The 24,349-nt window shown below is 39.8% G+C and overlaps 1 protein-coding gene across 1 annotated transcript; it reads left to right on the top strand.

Annotated features, from left to right (window-relative positions):
- Positions 1–5,745: 5,745 nt before the first annotated feature.
- On the top strand, positions 5,746–21,240 carry LOC131222780 (zinc finger CCCH domain-containing protein 7). The gene is made up of 6 exons (XM_058217975.1): positions 5,746–7,522; positions 8,759–8,824; positions 9,101–9,229; positions 11,745–11,795; positions 19,737–19,877; positions 20,401–21,240. Exons 1-6 carry the CDS (start codon positions 6,116–6,118, stop codon positions 21,079–21,081), a joined length of 2,475 nt encoding a protein of 824 aa, XP_058073958.1. The 5' UTR covers positions 5,746–6,115; the 3' UTR covers positions 21,082–21,240.
- Positions 21,241–24,349: the final 3,109 nt, after the last annotated feature.

Genomic DNA, 24,349 nt, shown 5'->3' with positions numbered 1-24,349 from the left:
GCGGTGAGAGTTGTTTCGTCCGTTCGTCCAAACCAGGAATTTCCGGTATCCGCTCTCTCGTCAGTTGAATTTTGTGCGGGAAACGCTCCCGTGCAACTTTGGTGCTAGCTTTCGCGGACTGGGACAACCGTCCGCTCTCCATCCCAACCGTCCATCTGGTCCAGATGGCATTTTATAGGCCATAATACCAAGACCTGGGTTCAACGTTGGGAAGTGGATTGCATCGAGGCAGGGGCTCTGTGGGGTCACCTCGATGCATGGGTTTCATCCAGGCCGTTCATCCATTTTGCCCCATCATTTTAGGGTATGTATGAGACCAGAAATGCAGGGGGTCTAAGGTTCATGTGGACCACACACCTTAAGGAAGCAACGGTGGTGGTATTACCACCTACTGTTGAAACCTTTCTAGGGCCCACCATCATGTTTATTTGCCATTCCAATACCTGGATGAAGGGAAAACATAAGTACCAGTTTGATCATAATTTCTGCGGCTTCCGGAAGTTTTTAACGGTGGGCGTTCAATCCTACATACACCAAGGACGTGGATTTCCTGCCTTTTGCATGAAGTTCCTACGCAAGGATGCTGGGTGGGCCCACCGTCATGTTGCTGATAAATCCACCGCGTCCAGCCGTTTTGTGTGATTATTTTACTACATGCGTCTAAAAAGTAGGGAAACGGAACGGCTACTCCCCTGCCACCGGCCAATGGCTGGTGGTCGGTGCTCTGTGGGCCCCATCATGATGTATGTGTTTCATCCATTCTGTCCATCTTTTTTTCTAGATCAATTTATGATAATGCACTAAAAATGAGGTATATCCCAGTGTCAAGTGGTCTACATTACAGGAAAGAGTGTTGAATGAACTTTGACAACTAAAAATTTTTTGGGGTCCATAAAAGTATTGGATCAAGTTGCTCTTTGTTTTTTCCCTTCATCTGGGTATTTATGACCTAATCAACAGATTGGATGTCAAATAAACAGTACATTCGGCCCTAGGAGGATTTAAATGATGGATATCCAATCACTATTGTTTTCCTGTGCTGTGGTCCACCTGAGACTTATATCCCTACAATTTAAAGACCTGAAATGATATTTAAAAATGAATGAACATAATGGATGAGACACATACATCATGGTGGGGCCCACAGACCACCGACCACCAGCTCCGGGGCTGGGGTTAGGGGAGTAGCCAATCCGTTTCCATAAGGCAGTTCGATACAAAACTTAACTGCGTTACACGAGAAAGGGCAAATTGGGAAAAGAAATGCCTATAGTTGAAACCGTATTAGGCTCCACCTCGATGTTTATATCCCATCCAAACCGTTTATAAGGTCATTCTCATTGCGATTAAGTGAAAACAAAAAATATTTAGCTGGATGGAAGACTTTTATGGCTATAAAAATGTTTCAACGGGCGCTTACTGGACCCCCACTTTTCTTCTCGTGTGGCCGATGTGAGTTTTAGATCCACCTCATTTTCTTCTTTTTTTTGTTGCATGTATTAAAATGAGCTTGCAAAATGGATGGGCGGGTGGATTAGTCACAAACATTACGGTGGGCCCCACAGAGACAGAATGCAATTGGCTTCCTCAATATTGGCGAACCCCCCTGTAAAAATTAACTGTCGAGATTATATCTTGATCATCCTAGCTTGGACATTTTTGTTGTAGTGGTCCAATTTCCATCGCATCGATCTGATGGCTTGGATTGTCCAATCAACAACACGCAGGGAGACATGGAAGGTGCCCGTCTGCTCTGCCAGCTCCCATCTGTCCTTTTTACCAGCTCCCAAAAGTGAAGCAGGTCAAAAGGTCAAGTGGACCGCACCACGGGAAACGGTGGTGATCGAACGCCTACCGTTGAGAACTCCTTGGGGCCACAAAAGTTTCACATCAAGGTGATATGTGTGTCTGCCCCTTCATTCAAACCTTATCTATGGGTAATATGACAAAGAAACATTAAGTTGAGCTTTATGAAAGTTTCAACGGTGGATGTCATTATCTTTACTATTTCTGTGCTAGGGTCGTACCATGGTATAACCTTATGAGGTGGCATGTAAACATCAAGGTGGTCGTATATGGCATTTGTTTTCCCATTTTCCCCTCTCGTGTGACCCCCTTGAGTTTTGGATCCATCTCATTTTTTGTTGCATGTACTAAAATGAGGTCATGAATAGGATGAAAGGGGTGGATTTCTCACAAACATTGTGGTGGACCCCATCCAGCATCCTTGTGCAGGAATATCATGCAAAAAGCTTTTGCAGGAAATAAGCGTCCCGAAAATGACTAGGCGTGTCCCACTTGGGATGGCCATTTTAAAGGGGGATGGGACGTCTTTTGGAGGTTATATATCTGGGACCCTAATACACTCGCATGTTTTTAAAGGTGAGCGTTCCCATCCCAACTATTCCCTGTAGTGTGGCCCACCAGTGTTTTTTATCAGCATAATTGTTGGGCTACACAGAGAGAATCAGGAGGCACACGTGATGTGCGGATTAGATTTCATTTAAAAATAATTGTGTCCCCACACGTAGCGTTGTAGGTGAAGCTTAACCTACGTAGCTTTGCAGTGGATCCCGCCTCGTGTTGGTTTTTTATATTTTTTCGCCAGTTACTGAGTGCAGTTGTGACAGGCGAGAGATTGACCCGCTGGTCCACGTAAGAAATGGACGAGCGTCACTTGCGGATGCGAATGTCCTGCAACGCCGGTACTTACTGCAGACCGTGTAACCAAAGAGCTCTGTGGGGCCCACCCGTAATGTCTGTGTGACATCCTCTCCGTCCATACGTCACCCCAGCTCATGTTAGAATCAGAAATCAGGCCGATTCAAAACGTTATTTGGGTCATACCACAAGAAACGGTGGGGATTCGGGGTGATATTGGAATAATCCAAACCGTCTATACAATGATCCTCCGGATGATAACTAAAAACCATTTACCTACATTTACTCTGATTTCTGAATAAAACATTAAAACTTCATGACAGGGAAAAGGAGAAGTCATATTCAAAAGAAGACTTATATTCACGTCTGACAGTTTTTTTTTTTTTCCATCAGTTCCCATTTTATTGACCCACATATGCAGTGAGGCCCACTGTATAAACGGTTCCCATGAATGCAACATAACAAGGTGATCCAAGAGCTACGGACCAGAAGTAAAATTTGGATCATCTCAGCATGTGGGACCCATTGAACAACATGTGATGGCAAAACACACTCGAGGTTTGCTGGAACACATTCCAACACATTTTAACTGATACGTAGGGACTTCAGCCTCTTTTTTTCTTTCCTTTTTTTCTTTTGGTTATTTTAGGCCTGCCACCCACACACCAGATGGGTACTTGAATCCATGAACTTAGCGTTGAAAGTTTTGTGATCCAAAATATGTATATGATGGGTCCCACAGTGGATGGTGGATACCCAAAAATATATATCATATTGAAATTTTCAACCCTTTGATTATTAAAAGATTAAGTACTGTATATTTTCAAAGGAAAAAGGTAAAATAATGGAAGGATTGTGATATTCCAATATAAGATTTGTTGTTTACATTCATTTTTTACCCACCGAAGTGGTCTAATAAGAGATTACCACTGTGGGTTTGATAATGTCAAAATTGTATATGTGTTCGAAGATATCTTTTGTTAATTTTCTTTTATTGATAAGCTTCTCGTTATTAATGTAGTGGTGCAAAATCATACGCATACTTTAAAGAAATGAAGCAACGAATGACATATAGTTCTAAGGCACGTGATCGAGATAATGCATATAGTATGTTTATAAAAGACCTACTGAGGCAAGGATCCTGTCACAAATTTAAATATGTTTGATAAAGTCATCTCTTATAATCCTTTCAAAATGGAGAACTTTTCCCAAAGACATTTGGAGCTCTCACAATGACTGTGAAGATCCAAAAATCGGACCAATATATGAGTGGATATACACTAATGGACTGGGATCCGATCAAATCGTTTCACCAATTCTATGAATATTCAATGTCATAATAAAAGATATAGATATAGCTCTAAGTACGTAAGAGATATAGATATAGCTTTGATTAAGCAAGATTTAAATACAATGGTGTCTCGAAAATGAATTCTAATATATGGGGATATTTATAGCCACATAAAGAGTGGAGATCTAAAAATAGTTTTAGATTTATAAAGATCTCCTATAGTAATCCTATATAAAAGTCGTGGTTAGGATGGATCTTGAACCAACAAGAAAATCCAATGAGAGTTTTGCCCCTTTCATAAGTTATAAAAGGAAAACATGATGAAGGGTTCCAAGGCTACGCCAAATATAATTTATTTTATTTATATTTACATTTATCTTAATATAGCCTAATATAATCTTAGTTTTAGCATAGATCACTACTATTCAATAGTATTATTATAGTACTATAGGAATAGTATAATCATTCACAACATTTTGTTGTTGGATATTAATTAGTTGAGTTCTTATTTGGAAAATTAAATATTTTAGTCATATCTTATTGATTATTGGCCTAAATCATCTATTCATTTGGACATTTTCAGGTATTCATCTCTTTTGTGTTTCTCTAATTATTTTTATTATGTCGATTGTAATGAGTATCATTTACAAATTAATAAAATTAGTATTATTTTAGCTTTCATTTATTTAATTTGTTTATCCTTATTCCTTTAAAAAATATATTGGTTGTAATAATTGATGAAAGAAAAGTCATAAATATAAGACAAAAAAATTCATCACAAATGACTAACACTACCTTTTTACGGCTAGCTTGATCATTTTTACAACAAGCAGTTGAGAGGACAGCTAGATTCCTAAATTTGGTTTTAATTAGTCTATCTTAATGCGAAGAGAACAAGCATTCGATAAAAAATTTAGTTGAATACAACTTTGTCATACCAAAATTTCTTAATTGCAAATATAGACTGAATAAAGGCCATTGTTCACATGTGTGGCCTCATATTTGATTAAACAATACAAATATTTGCATGTGAAAGATTATATTAAGCCTTAGCTTGGTTGGTGAGGTCCACCATTTGAATGGTATGGATGACTAGGAGATGACCACAAAGTCACGGGATAAAGTCTCCACGTGTGGTCTTTCAATAACTCAGGATGTATTCCAGAGGGCCGATTGTGTGTGACCCCGGGCATGGAGATGTCTGCCACAAATTCACCATGTCCATATGTTGTGAAAGACCATGCTAGGATAGAATTCTAAAAATCAAAAAGATCCAAAACTGGGATGAGCCACACCAACAAAACAGTCGGCACAACAACCCCTGCGATTGAAAGCTTATCTGAGCCGTGCATGATGTTTATATGCCATCGAAACCGTTCATAGAATTATTACCACTTTCTATGTGGATCCATGACTGTGGGGCCTACTGTGATGTGTGTCCTTTACATCCATGCCGTTCATCCGTTTTGACAACTTATTTTAAGGCATGATCCCGGAATAAAGCAGATCTAAATCTCAGTGGACCACACCTTGGGAAAAAATGGTAACTGATCATTAAACTCTTCCTGTGGGCGATAAAAATTCTGCATCAATCTGATATTTAAGTAGTTGTTATCCATATATTAATGACCTTATCAACAAGTTGGATATTTAAGTAGTTATTATCCATATATTAATGACCTTATCAACAAGTTGGATGGAAAATAAACATTGTGATGGCCCTGAAGAATTTTTTAATGGTAGGTATTCAATCACCACTGTTTCCTGTGGTATGGTCCACCTAAGATTTGGATCTGCTTAATTTTTTGAATCATACTTTAAAATGAGCTGAGAAAACGGATGGACGGAGTGGATGTAAGGCACATACATCAAGGTGGGCCACAAAGTCTGGGATCCGCCCACCTCGGTGGATCCCCGGATCCGCCGAAGCGTCACCTGAAACAGGTGAACCCCTCACATGCCGCCGTGCCGCCATGCCAAGTTACAAAAAGAGCAGAGAAAAGAACATATCAGAGCGTTTTCTGTGAGTTTCCGTTTCATTTTTCCGAAACTTACCAACATCGTCCCTTGTATCGTCGATATCTAAAATGACAGTCTTTCTCTATCTGTCTGAAGAAGAGTAAAAAGACTAGGGTTTTGGAAAAACCCTACAACTCTCCATCCATGGGAGAGTTAGATTCCCGTCTCTCTTTTCTCCCTCGCAGATCTCGTCTCAAGAGCACCACCTTCAGAACTCTCCTTCGAATTCTCTCCCACTGCGTTGACGATTCCGTCGGTTCTCCTTCTCCCATCCTCTCGGATTCTCGGAAACCAGGTAACTTTCCGAATCCCTCCCCTGTTTCTGTCGATTCTTCTGCAAACCAATCTTCTCAGCTTCGAAACGATGAAACCGTCGATCATGGTATTCTTGAATTGGATAACTCATTTCTCGCGAAAGAACCGAATGCGGATGGAAACCCTAAGCCGATCGATGCTGAAAGTGGAATTTATCGAAATGGTGATGTTCTTGTAGATGGGGCATTGTTAGGGCAGACAGCGCACAAGCCCGTTGATGAGGACAAGGTTGAATTCAAGAACTTGTTGATGGAGAAAGATCTCATTGTGGATGGGAAATGTAGATTGGTGGATACCCAGAATGTGGTTTCTTGTGATAGGGAATTAGGTCATGTGGCACGCCTAGAAGAGAATGATGAATTTGTCATTGGAGATAATCTCAAATTAAAGAAATTATCGACAGAGGAAGTCACAATGGCCGAAGAATTTGTTCATCATGACAATCACAAGCTCTCAATCTTGCTGGTTCAGGATGACCCAATTGTGGAGGAAGCCCCAAAAAGTAGTGGCCAAGATGGACGTCTTGGTCCGGAACATATTGGCATGGAAGCATTAGCCAAAGAAGTGCAGCAAGAAGCTAACCGTGAATTCGGATCTGTGGATTCAGCGTTGTTGGATGCCCAAAATGGAATCTTTCCAGAACAGATCATTGGGGAAGAACTAGGCCACCATCATATGCAGCAAGAAGGGCAAAATCTGGAGGCTTTAGTTTCTTCTGATTCCATTGCTGATTCAGTTAGTCCAATCAGTCACCGAGACATTGAAGAAGGGGAAATTCCTGATGATTTAGGGGTTCCTAAACAGCTGTTGGATTCAGTTCCTGAAGAACACGTTGGGGTTTTTGAGGACAGGAAGGTAGAAGAAGGGTTGGCTTCTGATGGTTTGGCTCACACGTGTAAGGAACAATTAGGAGTTGATAGAAAAGATATGGCTTCTGGTTCCCACCGTTCCAGTGGCTTTGATTCTAGTGGAAATTGCTTGGGAGCAAAAACCAATGCTAGGAAAGGCATAAGGGGGGAGGATAAGGCCAATGTTCCAGGTAACAGCAAAACCATTAAAGTAAAATGTTCATTTGGGGTTGATCACATGCAAACACTTGGAGAAATGAAAGTGATAGGTAATAAACCTGAGGAGGATGCCCGGGGTCAAGTAGTTACTCTTGATAGTTTAGGATCGGCCAGGGAGGTTACGGAGAAAATCAGTTCTCAATGTCAAGGAATGGAATCTTCCGTGAAGGTATGGTGATGATTTACCATTTTCTTTTGTTTTGGTTCGTTTTATCAATTAATCTTCATGCATGTATGTTAAATTTTGAATAACAATATTGGTGGGCATATCAGCTGGGCCCAAAATCGATACAATATGGGGCGTATGGACCTATATCAAACTTTGCAGGGTGTATCTGACCCATATCAGATGAAACTTTTAGGCACAAAATATCTTAAAAAAAAAAAAAAAGGAAATAGAAAGAAAAAAAAGTGAAACATCATAACATATCATTTTTTGTGCTTTTTACATGTATTCAATGGTGCATCAGACCATTCTCTGATAAAACTTTTGTTTGTCAACTTGCATTTGCTAAAAGTCAACCAAATAGGTTCTAAATGAACACAAATCAAGCATGGTTTAGTGGATTAGGGCCCGTTACATGTGAATACAACAAAAAGAAGATGAAAAACAAAAAAAAAGCGATGTTTTACCCCTTCTTCGATATTTCCCAATATGGTCCGTTCAGCTTAAATTCTTTGAGTCAGATTCAAATTTTGTCTTTTGGTCCCCGAAATAAGCCTAAATCTAGTATAAATTTAGGTTCTAAGCCTCTTTCTTGTTTGAAAATTTGAAATGAAGAAAGAAGTGGAAAAACGAGAGTAAATTTGAAACTTTAAAATGTTCAAAATGGGGCCCATTGGCCAACATGGGCCAACAAGGCCCATTTTTTTCTCTTAATGGATCAGTTCACCCCCAAGTTATGTAACGGGGTTGGTCAATACAGTTACAATATGGCCGATACAGCTGTATCTAAATCTAACCAATATTTAAAACCATGATGTAGATTAGTAGGTGTGGTGGGTGACGATGCAATCTTTGTTTTCAAGGGTATAAAACATGAGCCTTCATCGACTGCTTTGTCATGTTGAATGCATGCTCATGTATTGCCTTTGTATATCATTATTAGCGTAATTATGGGGAAAAAAAAAAAAGGTTTTTACTGGCAGTCAGGGATGATATTTGACGACATGGATTTGAATGGAATGCTTCTGATGCTACTTCATTAATTGAAGGTGTGGTCAGGGGTATCGAGAAGCTTTTTTTTTTTTTTTCTCCAAATACGCAATTGGAAAGGGAGAACTGTTTCTTTGATTTAATCTTATTTTTCATCCACTTGCGTTCATTTATTATTCAGCCTTCTGTTGCATGTTGATTTTTGGCCCCATCTGACTAATGTGATTCTATGCTAATCAACTGTTCTAGGACACTAAAGTTCGTGAGAAGAAAAAACGAGCCCCTTTAAATGAGGCAAGGAAGGCCAAAAAGAAGGTTTGCTATTTTTTATTCACACTGGTTCTGTATCGCCATTTAGAAGTAATCAGGCAGTTTAACTCATAGATCAAGATATTATTGGTGCCATTTTTTCTTCACACTGGTTCTGTATTGCCATTTGGAAGTAATCAGGCAGTTTAACTCATAGATCAAGATACTATCATATCAATGAAGCCTTTTGTTTTTTAATAAATCAATGTGCTCACATCTACCCTGTGTTTTATTTGCATATGATTATTAAATTAACTTTGTTCAATATAACCGATTTTGTAGGAGTCAAAAAAACGGAAACGAGCAAAAATGAACCGAGAGCAAGGGGTTAAGAGGTTGAAACTGCAGCCTTTTACAAAGCCAAAAGTTGTGATTGATTGTGTGCACTATTTGAGGGGAAGATGCCAGCAGGTTGTATCATGTTTCACATTCTCCTTCCTGTCAAAATAGACAAAGTTTGTTCTTATGGAATTTTTCTAGTGCTTAACTCTTAGATGTTATTTTTATGGCTGCAATAGATGTTTGATTGTCAATATCTTGCTGTGATCTTCTCATATCATAAAGTCTGCTACTGTTGAGGTCTGCTGCATTCTTGGGAAGCATATGGAAGATGTGGTCTAACACGTGTTGTTTTAATGTCATTTCGGGAGCAGCAAACTTCAGTTCCCATCTAGGATTCCTTATTATTCTAGCTGGAGATGGCAATTACCACTTTATCTGTGCTAGTTTTACATGCACAGATACTTGTTATTTTTCTAAGTGGCAGACTGCTGTTTCATATTATACTTATTGTAAACCACACAATATCATTATTTAAGTTAGACATAATAAAATAAGAAATTGAGCAAAGATCTTCTACTGGTTCTATATTACCTTGTTTTGTTAGACTCATGTTGCACTGGTAAGTTCGGTTGTTTCTAGCCTCACCCAACCACTATTATATTTATCATAAATCAGAAAATATTATTACTTAGGTTAAAAATGAACGAATGAGAAATTGACCCAGATCTTCTCTTGGTTCTGTATGATCTTGTTTTGCTTGCCTATTGCTAATTGTAAGGTTGGCGGTTTTATTGCCTTACCCAACCAATCTTCTGCAGTTCAGGATGCCTCACATAAGTGTAGGTTGTTGGCTAGGTGGTGTGAATTCTCATTTCTCCAAATTTATTAAGATGGTGTCATCCATCTAACATCTTGAGCTCACATTGTGTTTTGAACATCCGGATTCGAGGTACTCTTTTAAGACGTATTGAGAGGTAGTGTTCAAAATATCGGTATCACGTTACGTATCACACCCTGGGATATGGATATGTATCGGTTATCGCATGGGATCTATCAGTTGTATCGTGTAATGTATCGCTGTTGAAGGAAACATTGGGAAATTGGTCGATTTTTTCAATGAAACTTTAGTGATTGTTAAAAAAGACATCAATACACACTTATAAATCAAAACATTACAAAAAAGAAGTGCACATAATAGGTTTTCTTTGTATGAGGTCCTAATCTATGCGTTGTCTATTTGAATTGATGCAAGTATATTCAAAGTCTATTCATATAATTTATAAATGTAAGAAGACGTGTGAAAACACAAGAAATACATTCAAAAGCAAAAGAAGAATCACTTGATTGGGTTACATACATTTTTTATTTTTATGTTTGAACACAATGATTGCATTCGATTTGTAAGAAATTGAGAAATTTTGACTTTTTTCAATTTTTCGCAATTCGGCCCATCTCCTTCAAATCTTGAAATCGAAGCTCCCAATACATAATTTTTCATGCCAAACATGAAAAATCATGAATTTGTAACAATTTGACATTGATTTAACATGATTTATAAGAAGAAAAAGATCGAAAATCGAAAATGCTCAAGGATTGAATGAATATGTGGGATATATCCCGCTACTTGTGTGTTTCGTATCGTACAGGTGGGATACAAGATATATCATGGGATATATCGGCCAATATTGTCGATAGTTAAAACACTGTTAAGAGGTAACATGTTTTCCACTCTTCATCAACTGCCATGGTGCCTATCTGAACAAGTCTCCCATTGTAATTGGACTGTAATCATTTTTGCCAAAATATATAAGCAAGCCACTCTTGAAGAGAACAAAAATAAATAAAGGAATGAATAAAATCAGACATTAACCTTAGACTCTTAGTTTGGCCATTATTAAGAGCAGTTAACTCGTGGAAAAAGTTAGTGAGTTGATCACCAGGTCCTAATCAAAAAAGAATTCCATTATTGGCTGATTTTGCTACTTGGAGCTTAGATCTCAGTTAAACCGATTGATCAAGTGAAGTTTCTTTTCTTCTTCTTCTTTTGCACTGCTTAAAAGTACACATCAACTGTCAACTCTCTGCTGATACTTCCCTCAAATGGATACCTGTTAGAAATACAGATGAGTTTTTCACTTGAAAAACATGTGTCGTTAATCATTAAATGTTAACTAGAGTCTCATGGCCCTTTGGTAGAAGTAGCCCTTTTCATGTGATTTGAATCTTATGTTACTATTTGATTTTTCCAATGCATATTATGTCATGCATTTTAAAGTCCAATTTTGCTTCCTTTTTGAATACATAGTTCATGGCATACCAATAAGCATGTTAATATTACACATGTTGTAAGCCTTGTTTTGATATTTTTAGCTATAATGAGCTATGTAAAGATAAACTTGTTAGATACCAACTTCCTCCGTAAGTTATTCCAGTTATAGGGGATGGAGAAGGTATAAATTTTATATTGATTTCTAGGCAAGTAATGCACAAATATGTCGCTGCAAATATTATCTTAATTTTCTTTTGTTCTCAGTTATTGAGAATCTTCATTACTGTAGTGGTTCGTAGTCAGACATTTATCTTGACATATCTTTGGTTTTCCCTTTTTGTCTGTTTGGCTCAACATTCTTGTTTGGATTCTCAGGGTGAGAAGTGCAAATTTTCACATGATGCTATTCCCTTGACAAAATCCCAGGTATGGTCTTTTGACTTGGTTTCTTACTGTTCCCACGTAATATGTCTAAAAGTATGATCTCATATCAGGCTAATTCATACCATCAATTAGCTCTTCAATGATTCTTTTTTTTCTTTTTTTCTTTTTTTCCATAGTATATTCATGCATAAGTTGGTAAATGATTTTTATCTTCACTAACAATAAATATTGTTTTCTTGATCTTTCTTCTTCTTCTTCTTTTCCCTTTTTGGTGGGTAGCGAGACTAAAAAGCAAAACCTACAGAGGACCAAAAAGATCCAAAACAATGGTGGCAATGAATATAATTCCCCAATACATCCAGATGGTCTGTTGGCACCTTTTGCTAAAGAATTTGTCATTTAAGTTGCTTCCCTTGGCACCTGTCTAAAAGAGGTACAAGGACCAGTAACCACTGACTTGATATGGTTCAGGATGAAGGAATTTCTCTAAGGCACCAAGGACATGCCAGATGTCCACAAACTAGCACTTCAATAATTGCCCTAAAAAAATTAGAGCCTGCTAAAAGCACTTCCGAAAAGAACAATCTGACCTTATACGCCATTTTCCACATGGCAACTACAGCATGCTAAGCCTACCGGTAAACTTTGACTTAATATTTTTCACAGTGAAGGAATATGTCCAAGGTATTGAGGATATGCTAGATGCCCACAAAATAGCACTTTCAGAATCACCCTCAACAATTAGAGACTAATGAAACAACTTTAAAAAAGAACAATGCCAACCTTATGCACCATATGCAACCACAATATGCTAAGCTTACCTGTTGGAGTTGTTCCCTAGAAAACCAATGTGAATCTTATCCATTGATGAAAAGGATGGTATCCAGTGATATTGATGATCTTGATGGTAGATCATGGTGACCATGATCGACTTGATGATGTATTGGCTTTGATTAATCCTTAAACCTGAGGATGTGTGAGGAGTTCCATGTCTTGATTACAAGTTTTTTGGCTCAATTTACGAAGTCATCATATAACTAGCAAAAGTGCGTGTAGTTGGGTGCATTTATCAAAATTCAGTTAAGGCTCGCTTGATCCCATAAGGGATCCACTAGTTCTATAGGAAATCACTTATGACTTGATCTCAGGTTCAAATGTTCATTAAGTGATTTTTTTGCTAAGCCTAACACTCACAAGGTTTTACAAAGGTTTTTCAACCATTAAACTTTTGTTTTGTTATTAAAAAAGTTTTGATTGCACTTGATGATGATCTGATGGTTTAGAATTAGTGTGTTCTACCATTTGATTTGTGTGGGTATTGGATCAATGGTGGATGGGCATGACAGTGGAAGGATTAGATCAGTTTAGATACATGGGTTAAGGAAAAATCACAAGGTTTCATTATAGTAAGGCATATGGGATTGTAGGGTGGTTGAGTACCATAATGGGTGTTTTCCTAAAACCCTAGTTCCTCAATATATATAGATCCCATCTCAAAAGGAGAGATATAGAAGAGAGAGCCTTAGGGCCTGTTTGTTTTTTTTTGAATTCTATGGTAAAGTAATGTGAGTGGGTCATCATTATTATTTCCCACTATTTGTTTAAACAAGCATTAGGGCACACAAATCGAGGGTCAAATGTATATGTAAATAGGAGAGGTAAATGCATTTGTAATCATTTCAATTTTATCTTATAAAATCTTAATCCATACAATTTTACAAGGCTAAAACAAACGATGGAAGCATGTCATAATTGTTGTCAAATATTATTGACATCACTATACAAGTAAAGCAAATGGTAACCACTTCCCATTTCCTTTCAGTTATTGAGGTAATTGGAGAAACAAATACGCACTTAGATGTCTCCACCCTTTGGGCAGTACCTACAGAGAGAAAAGAAGGAAAAGGAGAGCGATCTCATCTCCCTCCTTCCATTCATCACACAGTCCACATTGTGGGGTCCACTGTGTGGACGGCTTTGTGTGTCGCCCTTGTCCCTACTCCAAGGGCTAACGTGTGGCTCTCATCTCCTACATTTGAATAGATCGGGTAGAGACCTTCTAGTTAAAGAAACAACACCAACGGAAAGATGGTTTCTCAGCAGCTTCAATAAGGTAATCCTAGTTGTAGGGCTTATGGTTTTGACTTTTAGAAACTTGAGAATATATAAGCAGGGATTGACAAGGGTGTAAATCTTAAAATTGTGTTTTGAAAATTTTTATTTTCCACTACATTTCAAAAATCTCATCATTACCATGCTACACCATTTTTTGCACCAATGTGTCAGTATACGACATTTGGTCTATGCAAAATGCGCCCATCATGAAGGTCACCAACCATGTTATACTAAGCTTGCCATGCCACAACTTTTTTTGCACCAACATTTCAGTCTATGGCATGTGGTCTATGTAAAAGTGCCCTTCGTGAAGTTCACCTGTTCAGAAAATCAGGCCAATCCACTCATCAAGCAAGTCACCCCTTTATGATAGGTCAATTTTCCATTTGGTCATTAATTTCAATGGTGCTTTCCACCTGATCAGTCGATCGCTCTGATTTTTGCATCAGGTGATGTTCCGGATGGTGCCTGCCTATTTCATGGGTAGGATGTCTTGTACCTATGATACATCAGCAGAAATACAATTTAACATGCTTTGATTGTGTGATCATTCCTAATTTTCTTTAAGTTTATTTGATAATTTAATTTTCATGATTGGCCACGTTTCCACAAGATTAGTCTCCCACCCTGGATTGTCTGGAAACACTCATCCAATTTCACCCTTATCATCACCCACCATGCTCCAATGCTAGATTCCCCCAAACCGGTTAGTCACCACTCTGGAAAACTTCTTCTTCTTCTTCTTTTTATTTATTTTATTTTATTTATTTTTATTTTTTTAAGATTTTTTTTTTTCATAGCTGTTTGCATCTCACGACCTGGGACTCGAAAACCGAGTACATCACTCTAGACTCGAGCTCTGTGGTGTGACTTATACATAGACGTGCGCATAAACAATTGAATTATTCACATTCAAAATGAAACCATAGGCATACCCGCCAGGGGTTTGGGCAATGGCTAGCGTCATGGGTTTGCTCCCCACAGACACAAATTCAATTCCCCTCCCCATGTATTACCCGATGCATGTGGTTTGCTGGTGATTACGTGCATCCGCAGGGAATAGTCTCGCCTTAATAAAGGGTGGGGACACCCTATCGTAACGGGAAAAAAAAAAAACCACAGGCATTATTATAATTCTAAGTTCTGACATAATAATTGATTGATAATATCCAAACCATAGTAAATTGTTAAATGACCCATCCATTGGGTCTTTGATGGGAGCATCACGCGCACACGCACGCCCCCCCTCCGACGCACGTACACAAGGAGAAGGAAGGCCCCACCGTCGATCTGGATCGATGATGACATCCATGGAGGGCCTCTTAGTTAGAAGGTTGTGCTATGTTTCCTTGGAGTGGACCTAGTCATCATGTGGATCCCACCATTGGATCTCATGATCGTGGCCCACTAGCCTAGATGATTTAGAACTTTGAGTTTTACTTATTATTATTATTAGGAACTTTATGAGCGGTTTAGATTGTTTTGATTAGTTGTTAATTTGATTGCTTCGTCTTTAAGTAATAGTGTGCGCACATGGCGCGACTTTTGAGGTATAGGTTTTTCTTATACATAGACAACCCCTTGTGGGCTTTTTCTCATTGAAGATGATTAATAAAATTCTGCGTTTTCCTGCTTTTCTAATTCTCTGAGTTATGGAAACCTAATTGGGTGCGAAACCCTCTATTCTTTGAAGGGTTAACTACCGTGGTGCGAAGCCAAACCCATACCAAATCACCCCCATCTCCTACCATCCATATTCATCATCTCCAACAGTCATTCCCTCAGCAAATCCACCTACGTTTACAGCTACTCTTTCTCCTACAGCAGATTTCCAGAATCTGGCCCTGTAGGAGGGCTGAAACTTCGATAGAGCACCGTGTTAAAACTAATCATCCGTTTGGCCTGAAATTTGAAGAGAAGGTGGCCCATCCTTGGCCAACTAGGTCCTAGCTGGCCGATTCCAGATTCGTGGGCCCCAGACACGTGCGGGCCGCCATCCACGCCCGTGGTCAGGCCGGTTTGTTGTCCACACGTGCAGGGTGATCACAGGTTCTCTCTCGTCTCTATTTCACTGACTCTCACCTGATTTCCCTAACCCTAGATTGCCCTAAATCCATATTTCTATACCCCTTTTTTCAACCCTAGGGCTTCCCGATTTGAAACCCGTGAATCCCTTGGATTGGGGAAATATTCCTATGCATGTGTGAATGAATCTACTATCCTTTGATCATTGTTTGGTCTATAATTTTTAATCAATCCAACCCGAGCACATGTAGGCTTGGACTCTTATAGATCCCCTTTGTTGAATGCTTGACTTTATTTGGGATGTGGAGTTTTTGTGATTGTTTCTAACTTAGTATGATCTTAATCCTGAAATTTTGCATATCATGTTTAATTTCCATGTCCTGCATTAGTCGTATGACAATCAATAGTGAATATGACAAAAGAAGTAAATGCAAGGCTACTCCAAAGCAACTAATTCATCTTCTGATAGGTATGGCCACCTATTGCGGGGGTCATTCACAGGCTCCGATGTGTATTCTTGATCTTGTGCCGCCGGTTCTTCCTCGGCTACATCTGTTTGGTTTCACAAGTAGAGGGTGAGCTAGCTAGGCATAGTGAGTGAGCCCCACCAAGATTCCACCACATCAAATAACATATAGGCAACCAAACATGCATACATTGGGATCTTAATTAGATGGATGCATGTGAGCAACATAGGTAGGAGATGAGTCTACCCGTATGGGTAGGAAACGCATCTGCTGGCATCCACCACAAGGGCAAGTATGAGTAGGAAAAGCGTCTACTTGCATCTGGAAGTAATACTACCAGGATCAACATGATCGTGCCATGTATGCATGATGAGACTTCTGTGGCCCACACAAAGGCCTAATGGGGCTCGTTCACTTTCCACGAGTTGATACACTGTGGTCCAGTTGAGTTTTGGTTCGAGCTGATTTTTCAACCCCAAGTCCCTTACTGAAGGGACAATTGGACGACATGGATTTATCACATGCATCAAGGTGGGCCCCACACAGACATTGCACAAATCCGATCCGAAATTCATTAAAGGGTGATTTTGGGACACTGGTGAGCCAAGCATCTGTTTTTTTTTTTTTTTGGCATCCCAACACATGATGTATGTGCTAGATTTACTTCGTTCACCAGTTTAGTATGGTTGTTCTAGGGCATAGGTCCAAAAATGAGCTAGATTCATGACTCAGTTGGGCCAAAACGTCTAAAAGTATATCTACTGTTGAAAACTAAATAATTTAATCCGGGGCACACCATATGGTCTAAGATGAAATCTGACCTGATCATTGATGTGTATCCTTTCCTAATTGAAGAGTCAACTTGATTGGAAGCCCTGGTGGCCCCTAATTAATTTTCAATCAAGATATATTGTTTCATGTGATGTGGTTCACCCACACATCCGATCTGTCTGATATTCGAAGGTCTGCCTTATATCGACCTCATGAATACAATGAACCGTGTGGATCAGACCTCACACGCATCAGTGGGCTCAACATGGTTTCTAGAGCAAAAAGAGAAATATATCTCTGTTAACAGAGACAGAGACGTGATTTTTTTAATGTGTATGGTGCACCAAAGTGCACCATGTATGTGTGTGCATTCATTTACAAGTGTGCATGGGTTGGACCCATGGTAGATCCAAATCGTCCATCATGTGGGCCCCATGCATAAATCCTAAAATAACAATAAAAAAACCACTAACCTTTTGCGAGCCCTTATTTTTTAATCTTTTTTTTTTTAATTGTGATTATGCATCAAAGATAATATTTTCTTGATAACCAACAGTCATGATCTCTAATACGTAATTATGATGAACTAAAATGAGCTGAACTCATTTTTAAGTGGCACCCGAACAGACCCTGAGTCTTCAGCCTTATTCTGTACTTCTTTCCCATGTTTTACTTTATCATGAACTTATTTGAATATGGTCCCATTAAAGGTCCACTTGAGGTGTCTTTTTTTTTTTTTTTTGGTTTTTCCCCTCTTGAAGTTGATTTCATCCAACAGTGGGGCGTGATTCCACCATGGAATTTCTTGCTGTAGGCCACAGCCTACTTTCTGTTGGACAACGGGCACTGACCAAAGAAACAGATTTCTACTCAAACTTATTATCATTAATTTGCTCCTCTTTTTTTAAAAAAAAATTTCGGGGGGGTGGGGGGGATGATTTCACTAGTTTCTACATAAAACTTTAATGCTGGAAGTCTGGAACTCTCTCTCTCTGCCAGCTAGCTACTTATGCATTATAGCTTGAATGTACCACTATGGGTGTCACAGCTGAAGCTAAGGGCCTGTTTGGCCGGGCGGATTAAGAGGGATGGGATGGTAAAATCCTGGGAACGAGCCAAACAGACCCAGTGAACTTGTCCCGGGATACAGCAAACCCATGGATCTTAAACCAATCCACTGACAATCACCATCATTACCTTAAAATCCATCCCATCCCTCCTAATCCCGTTCGATCGTGCCTGGGGCATGTTTGGTTGGACGGATTGGAAGGGATTGGGATGATAAAATCCTGGGATATGCCGGGCGTGCCAAACACACTCGGTAAACTTGTCCCGGGATATAGCAATCCCATGGATCTTAAACCAATCCACTGACACCACCATCATTACCTTAAAATCCATCCCATCCCTCCTAATCCCATGGGATCCGTCCGGCCAAACAGGCCCTAATGCACTTGTCTGTACTTGCATTCGTGCTGTGTGAGGATGGTTTTGGAGGAAGTTATTACTTTAAATTATTTCATTAGTTGCAGGAGATGAGATGAGGCCTAACTTAAGTATCCTAATTTTTCCTTGTCCTCTGCTTTAAACCCTTAAAGCCTGTTTGGTAGATGCCTGAAATGAGTTGTTCTCATTTTAGTTAACTGTAATTATGTATTAGAGACCTTGACCTCTAAAACGTAATGAGTTCATATTATTAGTGATTACATATTAGAGACTAAAATATTATAGATAACTACAGATAACTAAAATGATATCAACTCATTTTTAGGTGTCTATCAAACAGCGCGTTAGTTAATCTTCTCACCTCAAATCTGTGACCTTTTTCAGATTTGCTTTTAGACAAAGGTGACTGATACATACATATTTTTCATTCTTTTCAAAAAAATAAAATAAATAAATACCGTCAAAACTTGTTATACTCTATTGGCTTCCCATTCCTTGAAATGACCCCCTTTTATTTTCTTGAACGTTGGGTGACACTACCAGCTGTTTTGAGATACATTCGTCCTTGAATACTCTAGGATACTACAGTACCCAGATCATGGTAGATAAAACATGTCGTACCTGGTCGTGTACCAGTACTCTCTTGAACTTATTAGGACCGCAAGCAGAGGCTCTTGTGTTATATCGTTCTTCATGGAGTGGCAACTATAGAAGCTCTCTTTTAATTAAATGGGTTGTAGTTGTAAATCAAATCAACAATGTATTCTCTTCCATGTTGAACACAACCTTCCCATCTATGTGCATGGCTAAAGCCAAGCTTGTGTGCTCCTGTTATAAGAGGAAAGGCCAAATGCAAGTTCAAAGGAAGTTCATCTCTGTGAAAGATCAGCATGCTGTCAATATTCCATCTTAGGTTGGGGGATGTGACTGAGGTATTAATTACTGAGTGTTTTGTTCCAAGATCTCCATTTAAATGCATTTTTTTTCCGTTTGATTACCATGACGTAAAATCCATTACGTCAAATATGACCTTATCTGAGATCTTATTGTCTAGATACCCTTAATGTTAATCTGGTCATCACCAATTTGTCATTATCAGTGTTACTTTCAAGCATGTACACTTTTCATGTTCCTTCCTGATGTGTTTTGCTTATTGCAGCCATGCAGACATTTTGCATCCCAATCGTGCTTGAAAGGGGAGGACTGTCCCTTTGATCATCAGCTCTCTAAGTACCCATGTATCAATTTCAACTTGAAAGGCATGTGCAGAAGAGGAGATACATGCTTGTTTTCACATAAGGTACCTGTTCTATCACCAGCTGCAACTGGTCTTTAATGATTATCTATGTGACGGGTTGCTTTAAGAACAAATTGTCCTTTATTTTAGCTACTTCCTGCTTCTACCATGCAGTTTCATAACTGACACCTCCGAACTGCGTCTCTTATTTTGTTAGACTGCTGTGGCTAATAGGATTTTAAATCCTACTCCCCTTGCATGTGCCAATGTGGCATGTGTGCAAGATCCGCGCTGTTGATCAGTCGGATCCTGCCATCAGTCTGCTGTGGCATGAAAATCAGGTCTTTCTACTCATAAGGCGGACTATTTCTCTTCATATCCTGATTTTGCACTGGCCCGCCTGATTGATGACGACTCTGGCCTGATTTTTTGGCAAAGGCGTATACATAGTGGTGGCCCCAGCTGAGATCACACACACCACTCTGACACACATTGGAACATAGGATTCAAAATCTTACTCTCAAGGATATGTAATGCATTCTCTTTAATAAAATATAATGTGTCTCAACTGATATCTTCATCTCAGATACCACTCAGTGAAGGTTTCTCATGGGCATCAAAGGTCAGGAGTCCCGAGTCTCTGCTGCCACTGGAGAAGACAAATATACGGAAACCAATGAATGCTAATGACAACTCTCCTCTGTCTGTCAACCGCTTGTTCAAAGATCCAACTCCTACTACACCATTTTCCTTGGAAAGCTATCTTCACAGCCACCCAAAGGAGCCTGTGGCACAGACACAGCCAAAACCACCTGCAAAGGCACCCAAAGGCGTACAGTTTCTTTCATTTGGGAAAGCGCCATTAGATGACACCAATAAGGAGTTGCGACTAGAACAAAACAACATTGAAATACCCAAGACACAGAAGCAAACTGCATCAGACAAGCTTCAAAACTCGAATGAGATGCCATGCAAATTACCTGGGTCTGCTTTGTCATCAGGTGCTGAGAACAAGAACCCTCCGATTTCATCACCAAAGGAATGTTTCCCCACACCAGCTTCTGCTGGAAAGTATGGGTCTGACACGGGGACTTGTAGATTTTTCCAGTCCCCTTTAGATGTCAGTGCCAAGAAAGCTCCAGGGACTGGTAGTTTCAGCAGTGGATTGGCTACAACAAAGCCACCTTGTGGTGGAGGGTCCCAGACCAGATCAATGGATGCTTCTAAGATTTTGGAAGAGTTCTTACTCGGCGGCTGCATGCAGTGAGGAGAAACTGTAACATATCCTTTTCTTTTCCTTTCCTTTCTTTTCTTCTCTCCTTTTTCCTGTTAATATCTATCCTTTGTAATCAAAGCAATTGCAGTCTTGCATTCAACATACGGGCAGTGATAGCACTTGCCGAAAGATGGTATCTTGATTGGGCAAGCAATTGTCGTGAATCAGTGCACTGTAGGGGAATGAGCCCATACAACTAGTTTGTGCCTTTTTAACGGTGCAAACGAGTTGCATTGGCTGCATTGAGAGTCCAAAACATTTAAGCTTAACCGTCCATATGGACCAGGCTGCTCTTTGTGAGACACCATTCTGAAACCGCACTGGTTAGATGATTCTGACCATCCAAATAGTGGCCCTTTTGTTATGGGTGTTTTCTCAGAGACACCAATATCATGATTAGGATCATCTAATCAAAGTGATTCTTGAGAGAGCAATCCAGGGGTGGTTCTACCAGTTTGTTTGTTGAATTTGACCACTGTCCGTGTTTTGTTGTAACTTGTGGACCGTTCCCACAGGCAAGCCATCAATCGAATGGTTGAGATTGGCAGATGAGAGCTGGGAATCAGTGATCCATGAGGAGGTTAGGCCAAATGGATGATCGAGACCTTTGAGTAGATTGCATATTTCTCCAATACAACTAATGTACATCTATACTCAATCTGTAAGCAATGCACTGTTATGCTCCCTGTTTGAGCCCAACTCATTTTTTGGTTAAGATCACCTTAGACGTTTGCCCTATTAATAAGCAGACTGCCAAAGTGGATTCTTTCGTATGCTAGAACTTGTTTGGGTGATCGCAACTGTTCAAAATGTAGGTCCCATCAGAATCTGCCACAGGCAATTTATGGGTTCTACAAACAATCATAGCCGTTTGATATAATTAAAAACATAAAAAGGACTGTTGTTGTCTTTCTCTTCTCGACCATCTATCTGTGTGCCACAAATTGAAAGGGTAAGATTATCAAATGGAGAAGAACTTTGAGGTATTAGTCCATCCGTGGTGGGACACCACAACATAGCAACGGTCTGAATCACTGAAACATAGGTCCCACTTGTTAGAATTGAAATTCCGTGTAGATAGTGAAAAGATGCGGGCCATCTATCTTAAATTCATCTTAAAAGCAAGGCAAAAGGGTTCCTTTATCATTGAAGCATGGAACTACCCTTATAGATGCTTATATTCGATCCATTGCTTTCTATTAATGTACTGATGTTGATTGTATATGACACTCAAATCCTATATGAAAATGTCGTGAAATTCGATGGTAGTTTACAGTTTCTAGGGGAGCCATGGTCTGGGTAGACCCCGGCCCGGCTTTGGACCAGGACTTGGCGCGGCCCAATAAAATTTTGGGCCCTGCCAGGCCTGACTTCATATCTACATTTGTTCTATTCTACAAATATTATGTTTCAATCCCCAACGCAGCGGTTTCCTTTATTCTTTTTTTTTTTTTTTCTTCTAAATGTCTATTTATTCTGCGGTGCGGCCTACCTGATCAACGGTCAGATTAGGGGAGCATTCATGTTGGAAATAGGAATTTGATCAATTTCCAGACTGTGACCAACCGACTTTTTTGGGTAGGTCCATTCCAAGTTGGGTGTTGGGCCTGACCCATTGCCATATTTAAAAATAATAATAAAATCACCCGTTACTGTCCACTGAGATCAATGTGGTCCCTATCTTTTCAGCGGCTAGGATGATACACGTGGCATGTTGGATGTATGGGTTCAATGGACAGTAAGCTAGTGGTCCCTTGAGATGGATGTGAACATCTGAAGTTGGACACAAACAAAAGGGAGTGTGGGACCCACAGTGGCGTGTGCATAGGATGTAATCCATCAATCATGTGCCCCTTCAACTTCACCTTGTTTCCGAAAATAAGGTCGATCAAGCACTCATGTGGGGCCACTCCATGTGGTGTTCCCCCTTTAGAGGGGAAGCGAAAAAGCTTCAAAAGGCTAGTCTTGCGGAACTTTAAAAATTTAAAAAAAAACCTACACGACGCTAAAATCATGCCTATCCCTAGAGAAAATGGCCTTATTTTTCGCCGTACATTCATCCTGGTCAAAGTGGACCCCAACACACAAGTGTTAATGATGTGTATAATCAAAGAGACATCTTCTAGACTCTTCACAAAATTTAGAAAATAGGGACTCATCCCCTAACAAGTGAGACTCATGTACGGTCATCGAGACTATCAAAATCGTGGGTCCTACAGTTTATCTGAGTGGTAATAACCATATGAACGGTTTGGATGGAATATAAACATCATGGTCGGCTCCAGGAATGTTTCAATGGTGGGCGTTTCCGTTCCCACTGTTTCATTTGTGGTGTCCCACCTGAATTTTGGATGTCAATCTGCCCGATTTTTAGAATATTATCTTATTGTGGTCTTTAAAAATAGATGTACAGAGTGGATTTTTCACATAATATCTGTGGGACTCACACATCCCCGGGCACAGGTATACGTCTGTGCTCGGGGCACAAGCAATCCGCTCTCAACGTATCCTCCCTTAATGTTAAGGTAATAAATAGTGCATGGAGATATGGTGCATGCGCAGCTCCAAACAAGACGGGAGCAGATAAGTTGTCACTGGTGGCTGTTTCCCTGACCGTGGGGACTACGGTGATATATGTGTTGTATATCCATGCTGTCCATCAGTTTTTCTAGCTCATTTTAGGACATCGTACCAACAATGAAGCAGATCCAAATTTCAAGTGGAACACACCACAAGAAACAGTGGTCTTGGAACGCTCACCATAAGAGCTTCCTAAGGCCCGCCATAAATTTTATTTTCCATCCCTGTTAATAAGGTCACACAGACTTGGATGCTGGGAATCCAAGACTTTTGTACCCCTAAGAAGTTTTTAATAGTGGGCATTCGATCCCTATTGTGTGGTCCACAACAAGGTGGGCCCCACGGTCATGGCAACACCCACTATTACTAACGTGTTACCTGGGTAACATTTAATCCGCTCCCAAACCGTACCTACTGCCCCAACAATCTTTTATTCATCACTCTGCTGGCACCCACATAGTCGGAATCCTTTACAACATGGCTGATCTCGACCTGCTGCGTACGATAGCCGATAGGGCTGCTAAACAGGGAATATGGTGGAGGAGCCTTCTCTCCACTCCATACTAATCATGGATGACCACGGTAGGGTGACATATCAATCATGACCGTTCATCAAACGGGTCATATCATGGACGATCCCTAGTTAGTTTAACTACAACACAATCTTACCCATCACTTA

Source organism: Magnolia sinica, chromosome 13 (genome assembly GCF_029962835.1).
Source record: "Magnolia sinica isolate HGM2019 chromosome 13, MsV1, whole genome shotgun sequence".
NCBI classification, from domain to species: Eukaryota; Viridiplantae; Streptophyta; class Magnoliopsida; order Magnoliales; family Magnoliaceae; genus Magnolia; species Magnolia sinica.
The sequence above is the reverse complement of the archived record's forward strand: the minus strand, read 5'-3'. Positions and strand labels throughout refer to the sequence as shown.

What these genes read in the sequence shown, in the direction of transcription:
- LOC131222780 (XM_058217975.1), top strand. Translation starts at nt 6,116, where the DNA reads ATGGGAGAGTTAGATTCCCGTCTCTCTTTTCTCCCTCGCAGATCTCGT. An exon ending in GAATGGAATCTTCCGTGAAG is followed by an intron (nt 7,523 to 8,758) that starts GTATGGTGATGA and finishes CAACTGTTCTAG; the next exon opens with GACACTAAAGTTCGTGAGAA. An exon ending in CAAGGAAGGCCAAAAAGAAG is followed by an intron (nt 8,825 to 9,100) that starts GTTTGCTATTTT and finishes CCGATTTTGTAG; the next exon opens with GAGTCAAAAAAACGGAAACG.